Source organism: Sander lucioperca, chromosome 4 (assembly GCF_008315115.2).
Source record: "Sander lucioperca isolate FBNREF2018 chromosome 4, SLUC_FBN_1.2, whole genome shotgun sequence".
Classification (NCBI taxonomy): Eukaryota; Metazoa; Chordata; class Actinopteri; order Perciformes; family Percidae; genus Sander; species Sander lucioperca.
The window spans coordinates 1,220,944-1,242,141 of NC_050176.1; the positions used below are offsets into that span (position 1 = coordinate 1,220,944).

A 21,198-nucleotide genomic window follows, 5' to 3' on the forward strand; every position below is an offset into this window, starting at 1 on the left:
TAAAAGCCCCTGCAAAGCCCGACAACTCATCACCATTTACAGCTTTAGGGAAGCCTTTGCATAACCAGTAACACAATTGCCTCTGCTGCAAATTCCAATCCTGCTCAAAAACAGACAGAGTTAAATTAGTCTAATAACCAAAGTGCATTGTAGTCTGTACATGTGGGACAGTCAGTGAAGGACATATAAACAGATAGCAGGAAAGTGAATGAGTGTAAATGGGAAATCAGGTAAAAGCTCAGAACAAAGTTGGTCAAACTTGTCATGACAAATTTTTTCCCCTTTCAGCTTCATGATGTATAAAACCACACGTAAGTATTTTATTTAACCATATTATTACTATATTAGAATTTCAGTGTGCAAAACCCATAATGCAAAGACCCAAAATATCTTGCTGAGTTCTTACCAATAAAGCCCAAAACCTTGCCTACATACAATGGGAATCAATGTGACATGGTATCAAGCATTTCTTCTTATTTTACTTATGCCATTAATATTTATTATTACCTTGGTGCAGCATAATCACTAATTACTTTCCCACCACTGCGAAAGAAAAAAGGACTTTAAAAATGCTATTTCTTTTTCTGTCTACTGTCAACATGTTCTATCTATTGTCTGTTACAACAGTGTAAATTGTAGTTTACAGTTATGATGATTTCCAGTATCACAAGCGACTGAAATATCCATTACATTGGGTTGTCCTTCTATGTTGTGGTAAATACAGAACAGAAAAAGTCAAGTGATGCATTGAAGTACAATCACAATTCGACTTTTGTAAATTTATGATTTTCTGTGGTGTAAAGTCAGACTCTAGATTTCATTAAATTTACAACAATGCATATTCAATTAATGAAATTGAGATTTTCAAAGACCATTCTTACTCTACATCATTTCAAATAATAGTTGTCTTGTGCTAAGTATCACCTTAAGAAAATGACCACTGCGTACATTTTTTGTGAGAAATAGTTATTGTTTAACACCATTATTTGATATTCTATTTAATATTTCAACCATGAGTAAAATCCACTGAAACAAGTAAATATGTTGTGAGGCTCTGATACACTTACTGAATCATGCTGTTCCTAATATGATCAATACAGTAATACATTTGTGTAATTAATTACAGTAATGAATTGTGTGTGCTTTTGAGGGTAGAATTAGTAATACAGCATTTTGTGTAAAGCATTTTGTTAATTGAAACTCAGAAAACAGAAAAAAGCAAATACTGCAATTTACAGTCAGGTATATATATATATATATATATATATATATATATATATATCATCTGAATTGATGCTTTTAAAGCTGTCTTTCCCTCTACAGCATCATACGTTTATTTTTTTTATGCTGCTCTTCCCAGGTTGATGTTAAATAGAGTTTATATATGTCCATTCCTGCTTGGCGTTACTGGAGCAGTAAGGCGTGGAGGAGGCAGTGTGTGTGACATAGACAGAGATTGAGTGGGTTTGCACCCTGCCCCAGTACTGCAGTGGGTGTACTTAATGTGTTTGAAAAGCCATATTTTATGTGTTTGCACTGCATGCCCTAAGTGACACAAATAGGCTGATGTGTGTGGGGGTTTTGGCGGAAACATTTCATCATTTGATGATCATCACTCCTACTGTCTCAAGTCATCCCTTTTAGCAATTCCCCTATTTTTTTTTTCATTTCACATTTGAGAACCATTAACATCAATGTGTTCACACATCTACGTTCATCCATCTACTCTATCTATTCCGCTGTCCATCCCTCCATCTTTTTTGTCCCTGAGGCTACATGTGTACTGTAAATTTCAATAAGCACATTCATCCAATGACTTACCGCACACCGTGAATGGAGCTTTTCAGTATGGGAGTCTAGTATATGGTGCTTACAGCAAATGTCTCATCTTCAAAGATCTGGATGTACTGCACCGCTCTCATCCAGTCTCAACAGCATAGGACTATGTTGCTGCATATAACTGATATTAATGTCTGCGGATAAACATAAGTGTAGGAAAGAAGCATATAGATCAGTCAGGGCTAGCTCAGAAGTGTTTATTACACTGCATGTGAAGTAGATGCACTTTCAGCAGAAATCATATCTGTGAAAATCTTTATAAATAATTCCACAAAAGCTTAAACGTAATTCAAAGTTGTGCATAGAGATGTATGTTTCGGTCACATTTTAAATTGCTTTTTCTCCTTGAATAAAAACTTAATCATCCAACTGGCACAGCAGAGCAGAGGCTTTTGATATCCAATAGTCGCTGGGTCGATTGGAGGGAATCATTACTGTCACAACAAAATTAGTAGAGTGACCTGGAGTGAGACAGAAATGAAAGGTGAGGGAAAACGTCAAATCAAATTAGCTATCCATTACATTGCCTAATGGTGAAAGAGATTGTTCTAGACATCAAAAAATCCCCCAAACAACTAGTAAGTAACTAAGAAGTTATACGTCCATGCTTAAGTGCCCTTGAGCAAAACAATTAACCCCTGCCTGCTCATTCAGTATCAAATGTGTCAGCTAAATGCATTAAAATGTAAAAATATAAATTGCAATCTAAACCAGTAAGTACCTGTGGTGGACAGAGTTCCAGCTCTGGCTGATGTCTTGTACAGAGGAGCATGGTAGAGGTCAGGCTCAGGCACATAGTTCTGCTGTGGCTCAAAGTGCACCACCGGCAGCATGGCGTTCATCACTCGAGGTAACGCATCCTCAATCACCATGTTGTCATCGTCCCAGCGACTGGAATCCATGAACAAGCCGTGCACGAGCACACCATCCTTGGGCTCTGGTAACTGTTGCGTCCACAAATGAGTTGGAGCAGTGGAGAGTGAAAGATATAGACAGTTATCAATTCGCTCTTTTTAATGCATTGCTGCCTCTTGTATTTTCACATTAAATGCACGTGGTAATGGAGCACAGTAAGCTTTGACATTCACCGTTGCTCTGACCATCACTTATCCCTTTAGAAGCTGGGTTACCAACACAAACATAATGTTGTTTTTGCCTTTATACAGCAATTTATTAAGGATTTGATTTGTATTATTCGTACAAAAAAGTGGAGCTTTGTGCTGGACTATTTCTTTGCTGGGTGCAGTGACTTCCTCGGGTCTCCCACAGCTATTAAATGAAGTCAAGGTTGGTTACAAAAAATAAAAGACCTTTAATATATTTGGCAAGACATTTAAAAGTACACCAACGTGTGTTGGCTTGAGCCTTCCTCAGACATCCTGAGGTGCCTGGATATGTTTTTTAGGACTTTTTTTTCACAACTCTTTCTCCTCCCGGTGAACTTTATTCCCTTCTATGAGCATCGGTGGTTAAAAGTATACCCTGCCACTTTTTTCGTTCACTATTAAATGAAGGTTGAGACATGGCCCCTGATCCCATGGGGGCTATGGAGTATGACACATGCGCGATGACGGGAGCTGTGATGTTGGATGGTTACAGCAGACAGCGCTAAAAATAAAGGGATGGTGTCTGATCAGGTGCTCTTTGGGTGCGCAGAAAATAACTTCTGGGTATGATCAAATGGATGGCAGCCGATATACATATATTTATTTTTCGTATAAAATATATTCAGACCCAAGGCAAACTTCGGACGCTTCAGTGAAACAAATCTATCACCCCCATGTTCTATGATCGTGTGCCAGCTCCTGAGCCTTTCGGCAAGTGTAGACAAGATATTACTGTGCATGTGTTGTTCCCCAATGATATGAGGCGTCATAACACTGTGACTTCTAGTCTAGTTTAGCCTCTTTGGGGTCTCCGCTGGTTGATGACAAAAAAAAACATGTGTTTATGTAAGCATAATTAAACAAATCTCAATTTAAGCTGAGAACAAATATGGGTGAGTATGTTGATGGAGACAAAAACAACAGAAATTGTAAATTCTGCTAAGAGAATTTGAGGGGAGTGAACTTTAGGAAATGTGCAAACTTTAGCTGAGCTGTGTGTCTGCAGTGAAACCTCAAGCAAATAATACTTATACTTAATAATAGTTTTTTTTTGTTTGGGGGAGGGGGGCATTTAATGCTATAGACAGCCACCACTTAAAGTAATGAGAGGAAATGAGGCGAGAGCAACATGGGGAATGGCATGCAACAAGTGTTTGAAATAAGGATAGAAGGACAACTGGAACCTACAGGATTTATCAGAATCCTTAAACATCACTTATCAACCACACCCCCCCTCCTTTCACGTACATCATCATCCATGTCCAGTTTAGTGTTGTTAGGGAGACTGAGTAGAGCCTTACAGACTGCTACCTGGTCTCTGTACAACGGCACCATGTTGAAGCGGAAGTTGAGCTCATCAATGGGCAAATTGTAGTGCCTGGCATGATTCTGAAGCACCCCTACAGGCCAGCAGACAGAGGAAAACATGAAAGATACATTTCATCAGGTTCTTTTTGCAAGATCTAAAGCATGTAAATAGTGCAGTTAAAAGCTAATCACATTATTTTTTACGTATAATTAAAAGAATAGTTGGAGTAAGAGCTATTCCAGTAGCTTTGCAATTTCCCTTACTGCTATGGTTCAATGACCACATTGAGTATACGTTGTTGCAGCAGTGTTTTACCAGTAAGAAAGCCTTGAGGGAAGAAGAATCCTGAGATCCAGAAAGATTTGGGCGGACCACGTGTGATCCAAGCCTAACAAGACAGAGAGAGAAAGGGACAAAATGTAATTAGAATTTGTGCATCTATAAATAACTTTTTAATGTGTTGTGTTCAATGTTTAACAAGCCATGGTGCATTACAGGCATCATGTTACTTATGGGGTCTGACAGTGGCTCAACTTGTGACTGGCATTGAGGTGGATTCTCTCTTTTCAGGTAGTGAACATTTGCACTCTGACTCAGCGGCTACCCATCTCATAATAAACTAATGCAACTCTCCCCCCTTTGTCCGCTTTGTGTGTGTGTGTGTGTGTGAGTGAATTTTTAGTGATTGTGCAACACTCATGTTCAGACCAGTCTCATGGAAGAACAGCTCAAGTCAGAGGAGATGAACCAAATGCTAAAAGAGGGTGTACAGAGAGAGAGAGAGAGATGGTCTGTGCCTCAGGGAAGAATGCAACATGTTATTAGTGTTTTCAACTTGATGAGAGCACTTCCATTTGTTTCTCAGTTTCATGCCTACCAAATTATTTCTGGTTACAGTGCTTCAGAACTCTGTCAAGGTAAACACACACACACACACACACACACACCACACACACAAAAACAAAGTGCGTCATGAGATTTGAGTCGTGTCAGTGTGTGCGAGAGTCAGTGATCCAGAGACTTGAGCCAGAAGACGGAAGTGAGTCCTATTATCATATTTTCCCCCATGTTTTCACTAATCTCTGATTCATTTATACGCTTTTACGTTAACTTTATTAAGACAAAATATTTTAAACAAAATACAAATACAACTCAACGTAAGCAAGTAAGCACACCAATACGTGTGTTTGTGTGTCAGTATTTGTTTCCCTTTTTCTTCCAAACCTGGATAAAGGAGGTCCTGAGGGCAAGGTCTCTGACCCAGGAGGCCAGGGGTTTGAGAGAAGGGTAGGCAGAGTTCGCCCAGTGCGTGGGAACCTGGTTGTTCATGAAGCTTGTGTATATGCAGTCCATTTCTTCTGACATCACCACCAGACCTGCTATTGCCTTCTGCAGAGTGATAAGAGACGTCTGGGAAGCACAGAAAAATCATACATCAAAATGAGGCAGTTAAAAGGAAAATGAAAATTATTAAATTATTACAAATAAAATAAAATAATTATTTTTTATATATCTAATATGTTTTATTACATGCTCATTCAACATAACTCATCACCTTTTTTTAATCAATGAACCAATCAATGAATTAATAATTTTTTTCTCTATTATTACATGAAATGTTATCCCATCTTTTTTATTTGTTTTTGTGGATTTTTGTTTTTTCTTAGGTCATTTCGCCAAAGATGTCCAAGTATAATTCCTTAAGAGTGTTGGGAGTAACGTGTTAGAAAAGTAATGCAATTACAGTAATGTATTCCTTTTTGCTGTAACACAGTAATAAAACGCATTACTAATTCAATTTCGGTAATATTGTTCTCGTTACAATCTCAGTAACCCGAGTAACAACGCATTTTAATTGAGTATTTTCATTTTCTCCTACTTATTAGGCTACTTCTGTCCACCACAATTCAGAGTCAAGTAGGCTATTGTTGTTTTACTTAACTATTTATGTTATAGCTTTAGTTACTTTGCAGCTTCAGATTAATAATACAAAATAATATGAATAAATTATGATGTATTAAAGTGGATAAAGAGGAGACTTTGTTGATCTGGTGGTGAAATTCACAAGCTACCTGCCAAGACAAACTTCCACTTTTATTTTGGTTAAAGTAACTCAAAAGTAACGCAAAAGTAGTGTAAAGCATTACAATTCAGAGACAGTAATATTGTAATATAACTAATTACTCTCAAATGACAGTAACTAGTAATCAATAATGTATTACATTTTGGAAGTAACTTGCCCAACACGGTTCCTTAAGCAGTGTTTGCTAATATCAATAGCGACAGGAAATACAACTTTAGCTATGCTAGCTATGTGTGTCACCCTTAGCACTCTCAGCAGGTTGTTAAATCGGTCTGTCTCTTGGCCCAACACGGTTGTCAGGGAGTTAAAGCGTCCGTTTTTGTCTTGGACAAACAGAGATTCCACCGCTTCATCCATGTCCAGACGCTCTGCACAGGCAGGTAGACAAGCAGGGAGACAAACCATTAACACAGACACAAAGACAGGTAGACATATATATATATATATATATATACATACATATACAAGATGGAAATGGAAATCACTGAGTTACAAATTTAGTTTATGATGATACACATTAGAGCCCGACCAATAAAGGATTTTTAAGACCGATATCGATACAAATATTTGGTGATTTAAAAATCCGATATTCCGATATATCAGGCAATATATATTTTTTTAAAAAATCCAGAAATGCATAACATAAACAGATTTCCCTAACATTAGTTATTTGTAGTTATTTATGAGTACTCACTAAAATAATATGATAATGCAGTTTAAAAATAAACTTGTTTGTTTTATTGTCACAACAGAGCGCCCTCTGGTGGACAAACTATGCAACGCCAACCCTCAGAACATGGTTGAAGTGTGTTTCGTCCGTTTTTATTTTATTTTTTAAATATTCATTTAACGGCCATTATAAATGCCCATACCGATTTGGAAAGAGTTTGGAAAATGCCTAATATCGGTCAGGCTCTAATACACATTCTCAGTAATGACACAAATACATTTAGGTAATTGCATGTGTATCTGTGTATCTGTGTGTGTGTGTGTGTGTGTGTGTGTGTGTGTGTGTGTGTGTGTGTGTGTGTGTGTGTGTGTGTGTGTGTGTATGTGTGTGTGCGCGTTTACCAGGTAGCTTGGCTAAGATGGATTCAGCGAGCTCACAGACTATTTCATCATTACTCTTAGCTCCATGACTGGCTGATGAGCGAGGGTTTACATCCAGTATGGTGCTGATTAGAGTCATGGTTTCTTGGCGCTGTAGAGGCAAACACATAATACACACACATACACACACACACACACACACGCACGCACGCACGCACGCACGCACACACACACACACACACACACACACACACACACACACACACACACACACACACACACACACACACACACACACACAGAGTAGCGTCCTGGGTTATTGATATTTCAAAGTTGCACTCTCACACTGAATAGAAATGCTTTTTTAACTGGCATTAAACTGGATGAGCAGCTACATTTTAAATCATGAATAGTTCTCATAAAGAATTTAGTTAAAATGTGCTATTAAACAATTTACCCTTCTACAAAACAAACAAAATGAAAACAAATAATAAGTCAACTAGTTTACAACATCTGCTCATATGAGAGAGATGCAGATCTGTATTTTCTGTAAAATACTACTATTGGTCCTCACCTGGAAGGCCAGGTTGGCATTCTCATGCATGCCAAAGACCTCGGGATCGTCTATAATTGGAAGGCTCTCAATATATTTCTTATATTGCTCTAGTTCATCTGCCTCTGGGGCATAGTAGATGCCTTAAACACATAAGTGAGAAAACCATGAAACCACAGAAAATATACAGCATGTGAGCATGAACGGAGACAAATGGACTTTACAAAAACACACATACTTAAATTTCATCATATTGTAAATTGTTCCTGTTACGATCCCTGTATATATACAAATAGAGAGAAGAAGAGAATTTGAGATACCTGAGGAGGAAAAGGTGTAGGCAGGCTCCAGGGTTTTAGGTGAGAAAAAGCCTTTGAGGACTGTCCTGAGGCAGCGTTGGTCCCAGGCATCCGTCACTCTGCCTCCATATGTGATCTCACCTAGGGAGACACACACAAAGACCAAGGATCAATATAAAAAGACATAAAGACTACATACTGTATGTAGCTACATCATACAGTCTGTGTGCTACACACAGACATCTCACTGTGTCACACATTGTGTAGGAAAGAGAATGGGGGAGAGAAATACAGATACTTTTACAGAGACTTAGATTGACTTTTCAGCACATAAAGGCTAGTAGGAAAAGATAAACAAGAGGGAAGGGATTAGAAAGAGACAGCCATAGCTGGAGGGTAAATATTGCCTAATCAAAAGTAAGATGGAATTTAAATTATATTCAACACTAACAAATTCAACATTTAAAATCCATTCTTTCTGTTACCACACTGTTACAGTATGTAAGACAATTAGGAAGGGAGTGAACAATCAGACAAATCTCTGCTGAAGCCTTTAGTAAGCTGCAGGCATGGTACAACTGTGACTTCTTTTTGCAAAAGAAGAGAGAAACTTCAAAAGAGGAAAGGCAATATCATGCTTGGTTTGAGTCCAAATATGTTTCCTCAAGGACTGTTAGAATTAAGGGTTAAACTAATAACACAGTAGTGTGATAACAACAATGAGAGACATCAATTTGATGCCGGCGTGGTGCTGCGCTCCACTGAGACTGAACGCAGCACATAATAATTTAAAGGTGTAATTGAAAACCAGGTAAGGGAAATAAATTAATGATTTAGAGATATGATAAGTATTGTTAATGAAAGGAATCACTCCCTCTTCTTTATAATAACTTTGTTATGGAAGTCCAGGACAGACAATATTAGATCAACATAATTAAATTAAAATTTCATTTGTGTCCATTTGTGAGACAATAAAACATGAAAAAAAAATCAGTTTCATATTTGAAAATGTATTATCAAACAAAACTAAAATAGAAAAAAACTACTCTGACAAAAAAGTTTAAACTATAAAGCCTGCTACAATTAGAGCTGTAACAATTCCAAATTTTGATGTAAAATTACCTCAAGAAAGTCTCAGAAATAATTGTGATTAACGATATAATTGTCTCTTTCAGTCAAGTTAAATCAAATTTATTTATTTATTACTTTTTTTTAAACAAATTAAAGTTTGGAATGAATTCCAAAATACATCTTTTGGTTATATCACTGTTATGTGACCCAACACAAATACACAGCCTATAAAGTAAATAACGCCTCTTTATTATCATACTTTTTTTTTTTTCAAACTGTATCCTCCCTTTTCATTTTTCCCCCTATGACTGTGTATAGAGTCAAGTGCCAAAAACTAGCATAGCTTTAGCTTAACAGTCCGACCAATAATTACTTATATAGTTACGATTTTGGCACATCTAAACAAAATCAACAATTACCATCAACAGTCATACCCCTATGTTAGCAATTAATTGCGGTTAAACAAAGAAACCGCAATTACGTAAACACATTGACAATTTGACAATTATGTAATGGGCCTAGCTACAATATGGTTATAACAAAACTGTTACAAATGCAAGACACAAGTGCTACAATTTAATTCATTAAATGAACTCAGTTGCCAGTTTTGTGGGTACACTTAGCTAAAATAAATGCAGTCTAATACAACAGCCCTGCATTATATTCCTTCATTAAGATTATAAAATTTAGTTTTGTTAAAACTGTTTTAGAGGTGTTGATTAAACTTTTAGGTCAATTTGGAGGATGTAGTTTGTTGAGCTGTTGAATTGTATTGTGTTATATGTGTGTACTTCATAGCCATAACATTTGGATTTCTTTATCTGCTGTGTTTGACAGAAAAATAACTTTGTTGTGCAAGGGAACATCTGTTCTTTTCATTTCGTGCTATTGCAACCACATTTGGTGGAGATATTATGTCTGAGTGGCCATGACAAATGCTATTTGGCTAATAGGTGGTGCTAAAGCATCCATTATTTCACTATAAAGGAAGGGATATATGTCTGTCTATCTGTCTGTCTGTTTATGTATGCATGTATGTATGAATGTCCTTCACATATTTCAAGAATCGTTCATCTAATCGACTTCCCACTTGGCAGGTGTATTGCTATGGACCCTAGGGAGTTCAGTGTCAAGTGTGAAGTCGATCGGATGAGTGGTTCTCATAGCTGGGCCCGTTCGGAACAGGCTAAGCAATCTGCCTGTTCCAAAGGGGCACATGCTCAAAATGGGGACTGCACTAGTAAATAGAAAATGTGACTGGAGCACTATTCTCTAAAAAAACAATCAACTTGTGCTGTATCTATGTCTTTACAAATTTAGATAGACCTGCATGCAAATACACACGTATCCCTGTGTGTAGGCTTCCCTACCAGTGATGTAGATGAGAGCATCCCAAGGGATGGTGCCCTCTCTGCAGTAGAGGTTGAGGTTGAGCAGAGCACACTCCCTGTCACTGTCGTTAAACTCATAGCGGATGTTCCAGCCCAAAGGACCAAATTTCTTCCGCTCCTAAGACACGTGCAAAACCAGACACAAATAACAAGATGCGTAGAAGGACAGGCACATACAACAGCATGCAAAAGGCTCAGGCACACAAATGCAGTAAGGGTCAAGTATGTGTGAGGTGTGTGAGAAAGTATGTAACCTGGATGATTGCATGGAAAAAGCACATTCCAAAGACGATCTTCCTCCACTCACGTCCCAGAATGTGGTCTTCAAAGAAATTGCTGGAGATCTCGGTGAAGGCCCGTCGTATGTTGGCTCGCAAGCCTTTAGGAGGCTCATTAGTCACCTGGCAACAACAACACAGAAGCACACATGGCTCAATGGCTGCTATAAAGAAGACCACAGTGAGTTCTTCTCAGACTGCCAAACATTCTGGGGCCATGCTGGGGTCAACCTAATTTCCCTTGTTGTGCAGGCAGTTAGTAAGCCTAGTTATGACACCTGTAGCTATCATGCAGTACTCCCTCACGGAAACTTGTGTATAAATCCCACTCATCAGATATCTTTTGTTGCTAACCCAGAAAGCTAGATAATCAATGGACATGTATTATATTGAAGCAGCTTATTAATCGGAGTACAGTTAAGATTTCAAAGCAGTTCACGAATATTTAATCGATAATATCAAAGGTTACAGACAATGTATACTATGAAGTGATTTAAAAATGTGTTGCTAATTATTGAGAGTATCTAAAAATTTGTTAAATAAGCGCTCATCATTTCACAGCAGCATCTACAAAATGAAAAGCAATCATGGATCAATGAATGAATGGATCACATTTTGGGTCAAGTCAGTTTGACCTACATAGCCCATGGAATAAAAAGCATGCACTTAAAAAAATCCTTTCCTTTTGGGCTGATTTTACTACTACCAATGTTGTGACACTTCCTTTTAAGGTGATGGCATCGGTTCTGCCTTTTGTTCAACAAATTACAAAGCATGCAAGACGTCACGTAACTTTCTATTAAAAAGAATGCAAATCAAATCCATTTAGCCTTTTACTTACATCCCGTATCCCAGCAGACACAACTACATTGCCATTATCTAATGCTTAAGAATAAAACCTTCAAGTTCTTCTTTGTAATTAATACGCTTTCTTCAACCTATCTCTAGAATACAAAATTGTATTAAAATTAATTATTAATAGTCTTTTGTACAGATGCAATATGTGCAGTATCAACTGCGATTTCCCAAATAAGTCGTAGACATTAAACTCAGTATTTGTCTTTAGAATATTTGCTTTCAAAGCATGTGGGTGTGAATTGTGAGAGTGTGAGAGAGTGCGAATGTGTGTGTGTGTGTGTGTGTGTGTGTGTGTGTGTGTGTGTGTGTGTGTGTGTGTGTTTACCTTGACAGAGTTCTGAAGCACTGTAACAGGAAATACTTTGGTAGGCATGGAACTGAGAAACAAACGGAAGTTCTCATCGATTGATGTTTCTGCACAGGAACAGAAGGGAATATTATTCACAGCCATTAACAAAAGAAAAAACAATTTAATGAATGTGGCTCTGACTACACAGAAAAAAAAGTATTTTTCACTGATGCTGATGCTGTGAAAAACCAAGGAAACAACCATAAAAACAGCAGTCATTTAGTCATTTGTGTCCCTGGAAGGTCTGTTATGTTGTGTGCATATTACAGTGCGTTTTCTGTTTTCACTTGGCATTTTTCTTCCAAGTTGCAGTGAGCAGGTTTCTCAGCCACCATGCATTGGACAGGAGCAACAGTCTGAAATGTAATCATGAATGGGACCGTAGCCACATATTTAATAGGTGTCAGGATGCTCTACCCTTCTGTAATCATGTGTATAGTCACATGGAAGTGTTTCGATGTTGTTTCAATGTGGTAATACCAGGATCAGTGAAGGTCTTGATGAGCTCCTCCATGGCTAACATCCAGGACACAGCCAGATGACAGTTCTGCAGAAAGACCCATTTTCCACTCTTCAGTGCTGCACGGATCATCTTCTCTGCTATCGGCCCCTGGCCTTGACCCAATGAGATGGACTCAACTCTGACAGACAGAGAAAGTTGGAAATACCCCTGTGATTATACTGTATGTCAACACCTATATTCACTGATCATCACAGCAAACTCCTCTTCTCTCTACCAATCAAGGTTGCTGTATGTTGCCCTTTATATTTTCATCTCTATTCTGTGATAACACCCCAACCTTATATCATCTGTCTTTGTTTTTTACCTGTCAAGACAACCTCTCTCTTTTGCGAAGCGCTGGAAGGCCCCCATGGGGTCAGATCCTGTGCTGAGAATGAAGACCAGTGGTGTGGAAGGGGACATATCATTGTAGAGGTTTGCCAGGTCTACCGGAGGGTTCTCCACAAACTGCTTCCCTAGGCTGACAATCACAAACTCTGTTGCTGCAAACACCACCTGGACAAGAGGGTGAGGAAGTAAATCAGAGGGTGGACATAAAACTACATTTTGACAGATTTTATAACCAAGGAAAGTGACATTATGGGGACATAAATAGAAATAAATTGAAATAGGTAATCAGGATGTTTTAATTAACACTGGACTGGACATCACTGACGAGAATGGAAGGATTTTGTTTAAATCCAGTTGCTGGCATGTCTGGTTCTCCATGGGAATGCAAAGGACAATATAATGTTTTGGCATTGTCAAGCTGAGGGCTGCAGGCCAGCATAGTTATAAATTAGTGTAATTAGCCAAATATTTGCTGGATAAAATGACATGGACAACAAATGTTAATTGACATGTACAACTTGTTTCTACTGCACACAAGTGGCCAGAGAAAAAAAATCGTTCCTTCAGACTTCATCTTAGCTCACTTTTTCTTCAAGGAAGCTCTTGATTAGGACTAGCTTCTGGAAGGCCCCCAGCCTCTCATTCCAGTAGCCTCTGATCCCGCTCTGCTGCTTCACCTCTTTGGACTCCTCAAGAGGAGGCAACTCTGACACATAGCCTTCCCAGTTCTCTGGATTAATAGATGCTTGAAGTTGTCCTAAAGGAGAGGCGACTGCCATTTAATGCTACACAAATGTTCTACACAAATCACAATGTGGTAGAAGATGGTAGAAGAATGATAAAATAAAAGCCTGAGAGTGAAAAAGTATGTTTTGTAGGTCAAGCATTCTAGTTTTTATACATTATATTAAGCCGAAACAAGATGCACTAACTATGCTGATTCTTACCTTATCAGCCAGGATAACATTTGGGTTGGGTTACCTAGCTCGATGTGGATATGGGTTCTGGTGATTTCCTTGGAGATGTCCTTGAAGCAGGGTAGTGTGTCCTCCAGCTCACAACATGTCTGCCAGTAAAAATCACTTAGCCATGGCACATCTGGCCGTTCTGCATAGTCCTAGGAGAAGGAGAAATAGAAAATGAGACAATTATACAACCACAAAGGAAGGAGATGGGAAGGAAATAGAGGACTGTCCTTGACTAGAGAGGCAGTAAAGAAGAATTAAAGGATTAATAAAAGTGGAAAGAGAGGATGCTTCAGAACATCTAAGGCACATAAACGTAGCAGATAAGAAACAGTGATTTAAAAAGCTTTTAAAATCAGCAAGAAAAGCACTGATGATGGATGTATTGAAGCTGTGATGCAAAAGACAGGAGACAGAGGTGAAGGAGAGGAAAGGAATGACAGCATTAGCATGAGGATCACGACGGCTGACAGCCAGCACCTCCAGCCCAAGTAATGCCATATAAATGAGAGCCAAACGGTGGATGAACACAGAAATATACCCCTGGGTGGCACTGACTGATCTGTATTGTGGGCTTAAAAGCGTCTAAATCTAGCTTAATCTCAAAACGCCTTTTATTCATTGCTATGCACTAACTTTTACCTTCTTAAATGCCTAAACCAATGGCGCTTCAGCTGCACACCCTTCTGACCCACTGGGGGTTGAGAAGGAAGATAACAAATATAGAGAAATATATAGGGAGAAAGAGATTTTCAATGAAAACCATTGAAATGCCAATGCACTATTCTGCGGTCTGTTGGACTCTTAGTTCAGATGACCTTATTTAGCACCTCTGAAGGTGTCATGCCTGACTTGAGGTACTAAGGCTTATTTGTTGATTGTTCAAGACCTATTAGCATGCAACATACAGGTTGTATAGACAGCTGAGAAACAGAGATACTCTCCCTTTCTTATCTCTCTTCAACAGAAAGATTTTTTTTTTGTCAACCTCTCTAGAGATTTTCTGATTCTTTTGTCTCTCTCTTACTGTGTGTGTGTGTGTGTTCCCATCAGTCTCAGTAGTTTCTCAGCAATAAGCTGGCCAGGACAGAGAGACTGCCACTTTGTGACAAAGCTCTTTTTTCAATCAACTCAATTCCAACGTAAGAGGGGGAGAGATACTGCTTACAGGCCACCCTGGGGGGATTTTGAAAGTGAAAATAAAATGGCACCTTGTTTATCTGCAGTTAAGAGGATCCAGCCAAAAAAACTGTAAGATTTTTTTCTATTTTTCATCCAATTATAAGAATACCTGAAAGCCCAATGTTTTTATTTTTTATTTTTTATTTATTTAGAGCTTATGCCACAGTTAAACATAGGATGTTGCATCTCTATTCCTAGACAATAAACCTCATAGTTAAACCTCAGCTAGTTCTGGCTTCTGTGGTCCAATCTCCTTATTGACAGTTAGGCATTCTGGTATATTCAAAATGCTGTAGTTCAGCCATTGTTTTTCTAAATATCTCTGAAGCCTGTGGCACCAGGTCACACATGATAGTCTACACTGTATTCTTTTTTTTAACAGTCAGTTGTAATTCTCTTACTTTCTGTTACTCGTGTCATTTTCTCCTGGTAGAAATGTCACTCTCTGCAACAACCATTTGACTTGGTTCTGGCTATAGTAATAGTGCAAGTAGAGATGGTGCAACTGAACAAAGTGATGGGTTAAGTGTAAAACTAACCAGTTACAACACAGCAGTTGACTTTACACTAAGGACACTTTTACACCTATAGTTCTGCAGAAACAGGGCGATAACTTATGGATTTGATAAAAATTATCAACTCGGTAAATTGTGTGAAAGGTTGAAATTTCAGTCTAGTAAATGCATTGTTTTTCGGTTCACGTCCTATATTTGGGCACCCCCATTTTCAAGCAGACCAAAGTTCGGTTGTTTGGTCCGCACCAGAGTTGGAATGAGCTTTCACACCACCCCAAACAAACCGGACTATCTGACAAAACACTCCCGGGTTCGGTTAAACCGGACCAAACTGCTTGGATGTGAAAGTAATCTTAAACTTCTGGTTCATCTGGTGCAACAGACTGCTTGGGCCTTAACTAGCTAAAAACTATCACTGCACATTTCTTTATCAATAAACACCACTGATGCATTGTGGCCTCCTCCACCCCCCTATTAGATAGATTATCATCTGACACAAGCAATTTACCAGCGGGAATTATTTTTGACTTGATTTCCCACCTCACCTTTTCCAAAGAGGCAGTTCCTTTTAAGAAGTGCTGCCACTCAGCATCAGAAATCTCGCCTCGCTGCCTCATGATCTCTATACATAACATGAAGCTGTAGATAAGCTTGTGCTGCTCGAAGAGGCCACGGGACACATTGATGTAGGAGTTGAGCAAGATCTGGTCCAGCAGGATCTGGAGACGCTCTTCTAACACACTGCTCTTCTCTGACGTCTCAATGGTGGAGTTAAAGAGCTGAGGGTGGAGAAAGAAAAGAACACAAAGAAAGGGACATCAAATTTTTAAACAGGAAGAAAATAATTATGTTACATCGGGGCTTGAAGTCTTTCATAAAGTGTTCCTTACAAAAGCTTAAAGAAAAGATTTCTCAGTGGCTTGTAAAATGAAGCCTGATTACTCTCTTGTACCTGTTTGAAGTACTTGAGGGAGAACTGGTACATTGGATCGATCTCAGAGAGACTGGCGATTACAAAGTACAAGACTGAGCCTCGGGTGGCCACTGGTCGGTATCGCTCCCTTGCAGCGTTGATCATTATCTCGGTGGCCTCTGCCTCCTCCAGACGATGCTTGATGGCCTCTGATGTCACCTGAAGAATGGTGGAAACGGAGAGGAAAAGACAAAAAAAGAAAGAGATGAATAGCAACAAAACAAGAACAGAAGAGATGTGGTAGAGCAAAGGAGAAAATGGGATAGAACAATATGAGAACACAAGTAAAATTCCAAACGTTAAGTGGAAATGATGATTTGTATATGATGGAAATATCTATATGCCCTGTGCCTGATTTAAGATTCACCTTTGACTCCTGGAGAGTTTGAACCAGCTCCTCGTTGTCAAGTATATTCCCCTCAGAGGTGAAAAGAAGCTTAAGGATGCGCTCTTCGATAGCTTTTAGCTGGTTGCGGTCAGCGTTGATGCGCATAATCAACTCATTCCTCTGTTGCTCCAGATGTGGACTCTCCAGTTGTACCACGTCACTGAGGGAGAGAAAAAGGGGTTGCAGAAAGATCAAGGTAGAGAAAAGAATGTGGGGGAAAGAAAATTAATCAAACCTAAATATCACTAGCTAAAAATAGTCTGAGATTATGTCAAGTGCAAAGTACAAACAGTCATTACTGAGGTACAGAGAGTCGTATAGAAGGTTGTAAATGCGGACCAGGTGGTTTGGAAAGGATGCAATCTCTTTTTTCTGTGTCTATGCGTGTATGTACCTAAGCAGTTGGTCTTCCAAGCCAGACCTGGTCACGGTGAAGTTGATAATTGTAACTTTGATGCACACCTGAAGGGCAACAGGAACACAAACACACACATACACACACACACACACACACACACACACACACACACACACACACACACACACACACACACACGCACACAAAGTGAAAGCCACAATTCCATGTGTCCTAAAAAACAATTGCACATCAATCTAAAGACTACAGACAACACTGGGTTCATGTTGTCTAAGTTACTGCCTTGATGCACTGCTGCTTTGAACTAACACAGGAATAAAAGTTTGCATTCACATGGTGTTGCTGCTCTCCTGGGCTGGCGTTGAATAAAAGGCCATAGTCGGCGAGCTGGCAGGCGACTACATCTCTACAATTCCTGCAAACTGACCATAGCCAGTGCCATTACAGGAAGCCAAGCAGTAATTGTACTAGCACAAATGTTCTTTTCTTATACTGTTTCTCTTGGTCCACAAAACGTGTTCTTTTTTTGCAAGCCAATAAATATCTGGTTGCTGTAGTGGTAAAATGTTTCAGGTTCATAATTGTATTTTGAGGTTGTACCAGAATAGGTTTACACGGTTTAATTAAAAAAAAAAAACGCCATATATTTGTTGTACTGCACATTGCTGCAGCTCCTCTTTTCACCCTGTGTGTTGAGCTCTCTGTTTTAGCTACAGAGTGAGACATCTCACTTCTGTTCCATCTTTGTTGGGAGTCGCACATGCTCAGTAGCTAGGTAAGCACTACTAGCTAGAAGCTAGCGCTGCTAGCAGTTAGCCACCTCGTTCTCAATGGCAAAACACTGCTACAACACTATAGAACTACTTACATGTCCCTGTTCTGCAGGTATTCCACGCAAAGTTGGAAGTGTGCCCTTGTTTAGAAGAAGTCTCCGGCTAATCATGCCTTGGACTGACCGAAGTTGGAGAAACAGCTAGCTGATGTGGTATTAGCTAAAGTGGTTAGCACGCACCAAATGTTTCGGCCGATGACGTAGACGGCCCTGCCGATTTTGACCAGCTCACCCGGAGACTGAAGGCAGGACACATTCAGAAACCCGTATCTCACTCAAAACAGCATGGATGGTTTTTTCCCAAGTTTGTATGCGTGTGGAAGCACCAGAGACACAAAATAACACCCCAAATCCCAGAAAAAGTGATTTTTTCATAATATGGGCACTTTAAGGCAACCGACAGAGGTGTGTTAGTGTTCGCCTAATCCAAGACTCCATAGTGAATGGGCAATGCATCTGATGCACAATTGTTGATGCCAGATGAACCAAATATGGACATTTAAAGGAGTGTGTGTGTGTGTGTGTGTGCTGTCATTACCTCTGGTAGGTAGTGTGGGTTGGCCATCTTGGTGGTCATATAGAACCTGAAGTTTTTGTCATAGTCAATATCTGAGTCTCCGAGTCGGATCAATGTCCGTCCACCAGTCACAAATGTCTGTTTCAGCAGGATGGGCTCCAGAGCTGGATCTATGGTTTCCTTCAACTATACACACACAATACAAAAATGTAGGGATGACAACATTCATACCCAATCAGTAATAAGAATGTTATGTTTTGTTTTTTAGTGTGTTCCTACCTCCTCTAGAAGTACAGGCATGCCCATGCGTATGGCATTCTCTAGGGTACGGAGAAAGCTTGGGTCTGTTAGCTTGATCACCTTTAGACCATGCTTGGCCTCTTTAGAACGGATCCATCGGTTGGCCTGAGGGTGAAAGAAATAACCTTTATCTAATGTGATACAAATGGCTGGTTTACATATTTTGTAAACACAAATAACAAATGTCAGCACTTAATGTAATAAAGGGAGACTATATCAATGGTAGCACAGCAGTAAAAACGTACACACAGTACTGTATGTGATCATGCTCAATGTCATACATGAAAGGTTACACAAACAACTTATATACCCATATTTGCATTCCTCCGTCTACGTAAAGTAAAAGAGAGCATCTGTACTCAGAAAAAAGACAACAGACAGAGTTACAGGGATGGAGGAGAAAAGAAAGCTAAACAATGACAGGAGAGAAAATTGGACATGTCAGTGGTCAAGAAGATATGGAACAGTAAGCTGAATGGAGGCCTCAAAACTGAAGGTGTGACAATAATTCTATCCTCTACGTGTTTGTAAGTCTGAGTGAGCTGGTTTGTGCCCTTTCTGTGTGGGGAAGCTTGGAACTGTGTGTGTGTGTGTGTGTGTGTGTGTGTGTGTGTGTGTTTCCTGGGGCAGGGGCCAGTCTCTGACTTTGATCGTGTCTGACAAAAAGTTCTATTTTGAGAGAGATTTTTTTTTTTTGTCCTTTACGCTGGTAGCGCAGCCACCTAGTTAATGTGTTAAAACACATGCAATCCAGAAAGGCAAGGAATTTATGGAATAGAATATTATTCACTTGGGTTTTCAACCCAGTGTATACACAATAACATGACAGTAACAGGACACAATGTGTGAAACTTGGAAAATGCAAGTCCCCAAATAAGAAACTGATTAACTGATTAATCACAACGAACAACAGATTAATCCATGCTGAATGAATGCTTCCTTAATCCCAGTTTCTAATTCACCTGATCCTGTGGGTCGATCATAAGTGGCCAGCGGCGGCCCTGGGTCACCAGGATCCCGTTTTCCGTAGAGACGGCGTCACGAGGCAGACCTTCCGTGTTCCACTGGCGGATAACAAATGGGTCACCCAGAATGTTGATCAGGCTGAAACTGGAACTGATGGGGATGTTCAGTTCCTGGCACTGTATTATCCACTGGTCAATTAGCTGGGGAAAGGGGGCACACACACTCACAAGTATGAGTGCATTCATTTTTTTCTTTGGTTGGTTTTCGTATCTTGCATATTTTATAATGTTCCTCCTTTCTTATAACTGATTTCAACAATGTACTTCTGCAGTTTAATAATGTACAAACATAATTAGTTTAGTGCCATTAACATATATCTATTCTGTTCTGGGAATTGCATCTCAAAGCAGAAGTACAATATTGAGACACAATTGGGCTTTATTTGCTGTCCTATGAACACTGCAACATAAAAGGGTGTACTGTATTTCAACAAAGTGTAAGACTATAGAGTGAGCTCATAGAGTAGTCCTAAAAAGCTCTGAATAGCACCTAATCCCACTGTACCCACCAGCTGTCTATAGTGGGAAGTGAACGCTCCATAGTAGGCCACACAAGCAGCAGCAATGAACACATTCCCCACGACGTTGATGATCTCTTGCTCAAACAAGGCAACACTTTGTTCCCAGCGTACTTGCTCATCACCTAGGGCAGAAGTTAGCTTCCCTGCCCTGGCCAACCGAGCCTCTGTCAGAGCCATGGTGTTAACTTTAAGGATAGAGAGTGGTCAGAAAGAGAGAGAGGAAAAAAGACTATTAGCAAGGTAAATGCTGACAGACGTTTTTTCTTTAATTCCAATGGGTAATAATACACTCCTTAAATACTGAAAGGGATAGCAGATATATAAGTGAGAACTTTTTTGCAGATGTTCACACATTAATTCATATAATATATGCAGTGGGGCAGTTTAAAACTTAGGAAAAGTTTAAAGAGGTTACATATAAAGGGAACACCCCTTACCCAACTCCTCTTTTTCATTTATGCTGCTGTCAAACTTATCCTGTAGGACCTTGATCTGGTTCTCCACATCCTGAAGCTGTTGTTGCTTCTCCCTCAGGGTTGCCATAGTGGTATCCAACTCCTCCTAC

The 21,198-nt window shown here is 39.4% G+C and overlaps 1 protein-coding gene across 3 annotated transcripts in view; it reads right to left on the reverse strand.

Annotated features, from left to right (window-relative positions):
• Positions 1 to 2,022: 2,022 nt before the first annotated feature.
• dnah6 (dynein, axonemal, heavy chain 6) overlaps positions 2,023 to 21,198 on the reverse strand; it is a 59,732-nt gene continuing 40,556 nt past the window's right edge. For 2 of the 3 annotated variants that reach the window (XM_036000632.1, XM_036000633.1), the window contains 25 exons: positions 21,071 to 21,194; positions 20,622 to 20,818; positions 20,050 to 20,253; positions 19,067 to 19,192; positions 18,809 to 18,973; positions 17,457 to 17,524; positions 17,042 to 17,222; positions 16,654 to 16,833; positions 16,247 to 16,480; positions 14,021 to 14,156; positions 13,624 to 13,796; positions 13,014 to 13,204; positions 12,667 to 12,827; positions 12,163 to 12,251; positions 10,956 to 11,102; positions 10,681 to 10,819; positions 8,261 to 8,380; positions 7,962 to 8,083; positions 7,409 to 7,538; positions 6,578 to 6,705; positions 5,479 to 5,664; positions 4,570 to 4,642; positions 4,194 to 4,345; positions 2,561 to 2,783; positions 2,023 to 2,300 (listed from right to left, as the gene is read on the reverse strand). In XM_036000632.1, the coding sequence (XP_035856525.1) occupies positions 2,197 to 2,300; positions 2,561 to 2,783; positions 4,194 to 4,345; positions 4,570 to 4,642; positions 5,479 to 5,664; positions 6,578 to 6,705; positions 7,409 to 7,538; positions 7,962 to 8,083; positions 8,261 to 8,380; positions 10,681 to 10,819; positions 10,956 to 11,102; positions 12,163 to 12,251; positions 12,667 to 12,827; positions 13,014 to 13,204; positions 13,624 to 13,796; positions 14,021 to 14,156; positions 16,247 to 16,480; positions 16,654 to 16,833; positions 17,042 to 17,222; positions 17,457 to 17,524; positions 18,809 to 18,973; positions 19,067 to 19,192; positions 20,050 to 20,253; positions 20,622 to 20,818; positions 21,071 to 21,194 (3,753 nt within the window). In that variant the 3' untranslated portion in view covers positions 2,023 to 2,196. The remainder of the gene's footprint in view (positions 2,301 to 2,560; positions 2,784 to 4,193; positions 4,346 to 4,569; positions 4,643 to 5,478; positions 5,665 to 6,577; positions 6,706 to 7,408; positions 7,539 to 7,961; positions 8,084 to 8,260; positions 8,381 to 10,680; positions 10,820 to 10,955; positions 11,103 to 12,162; positions 12,252 to 12,666; positions 12,828 to 13,013; positions 13,205 to 13,623; positions 13,797 to 14,020; positions 14,157 to 16,246; positions 16,481 to 16,653; positions 16,834 to 17,041; positions 17,223 to 17,456; positions 17,525 to 18,808; positions 18,974 to 19,066; positions 19,193 to 20,049; positions 20,254 to 20,621; positions 20,819 to 21,070; positions 21,195 to 21,198) is intronic. The other variant, XM_031293574.2, reaches the window with a different exon arrangement.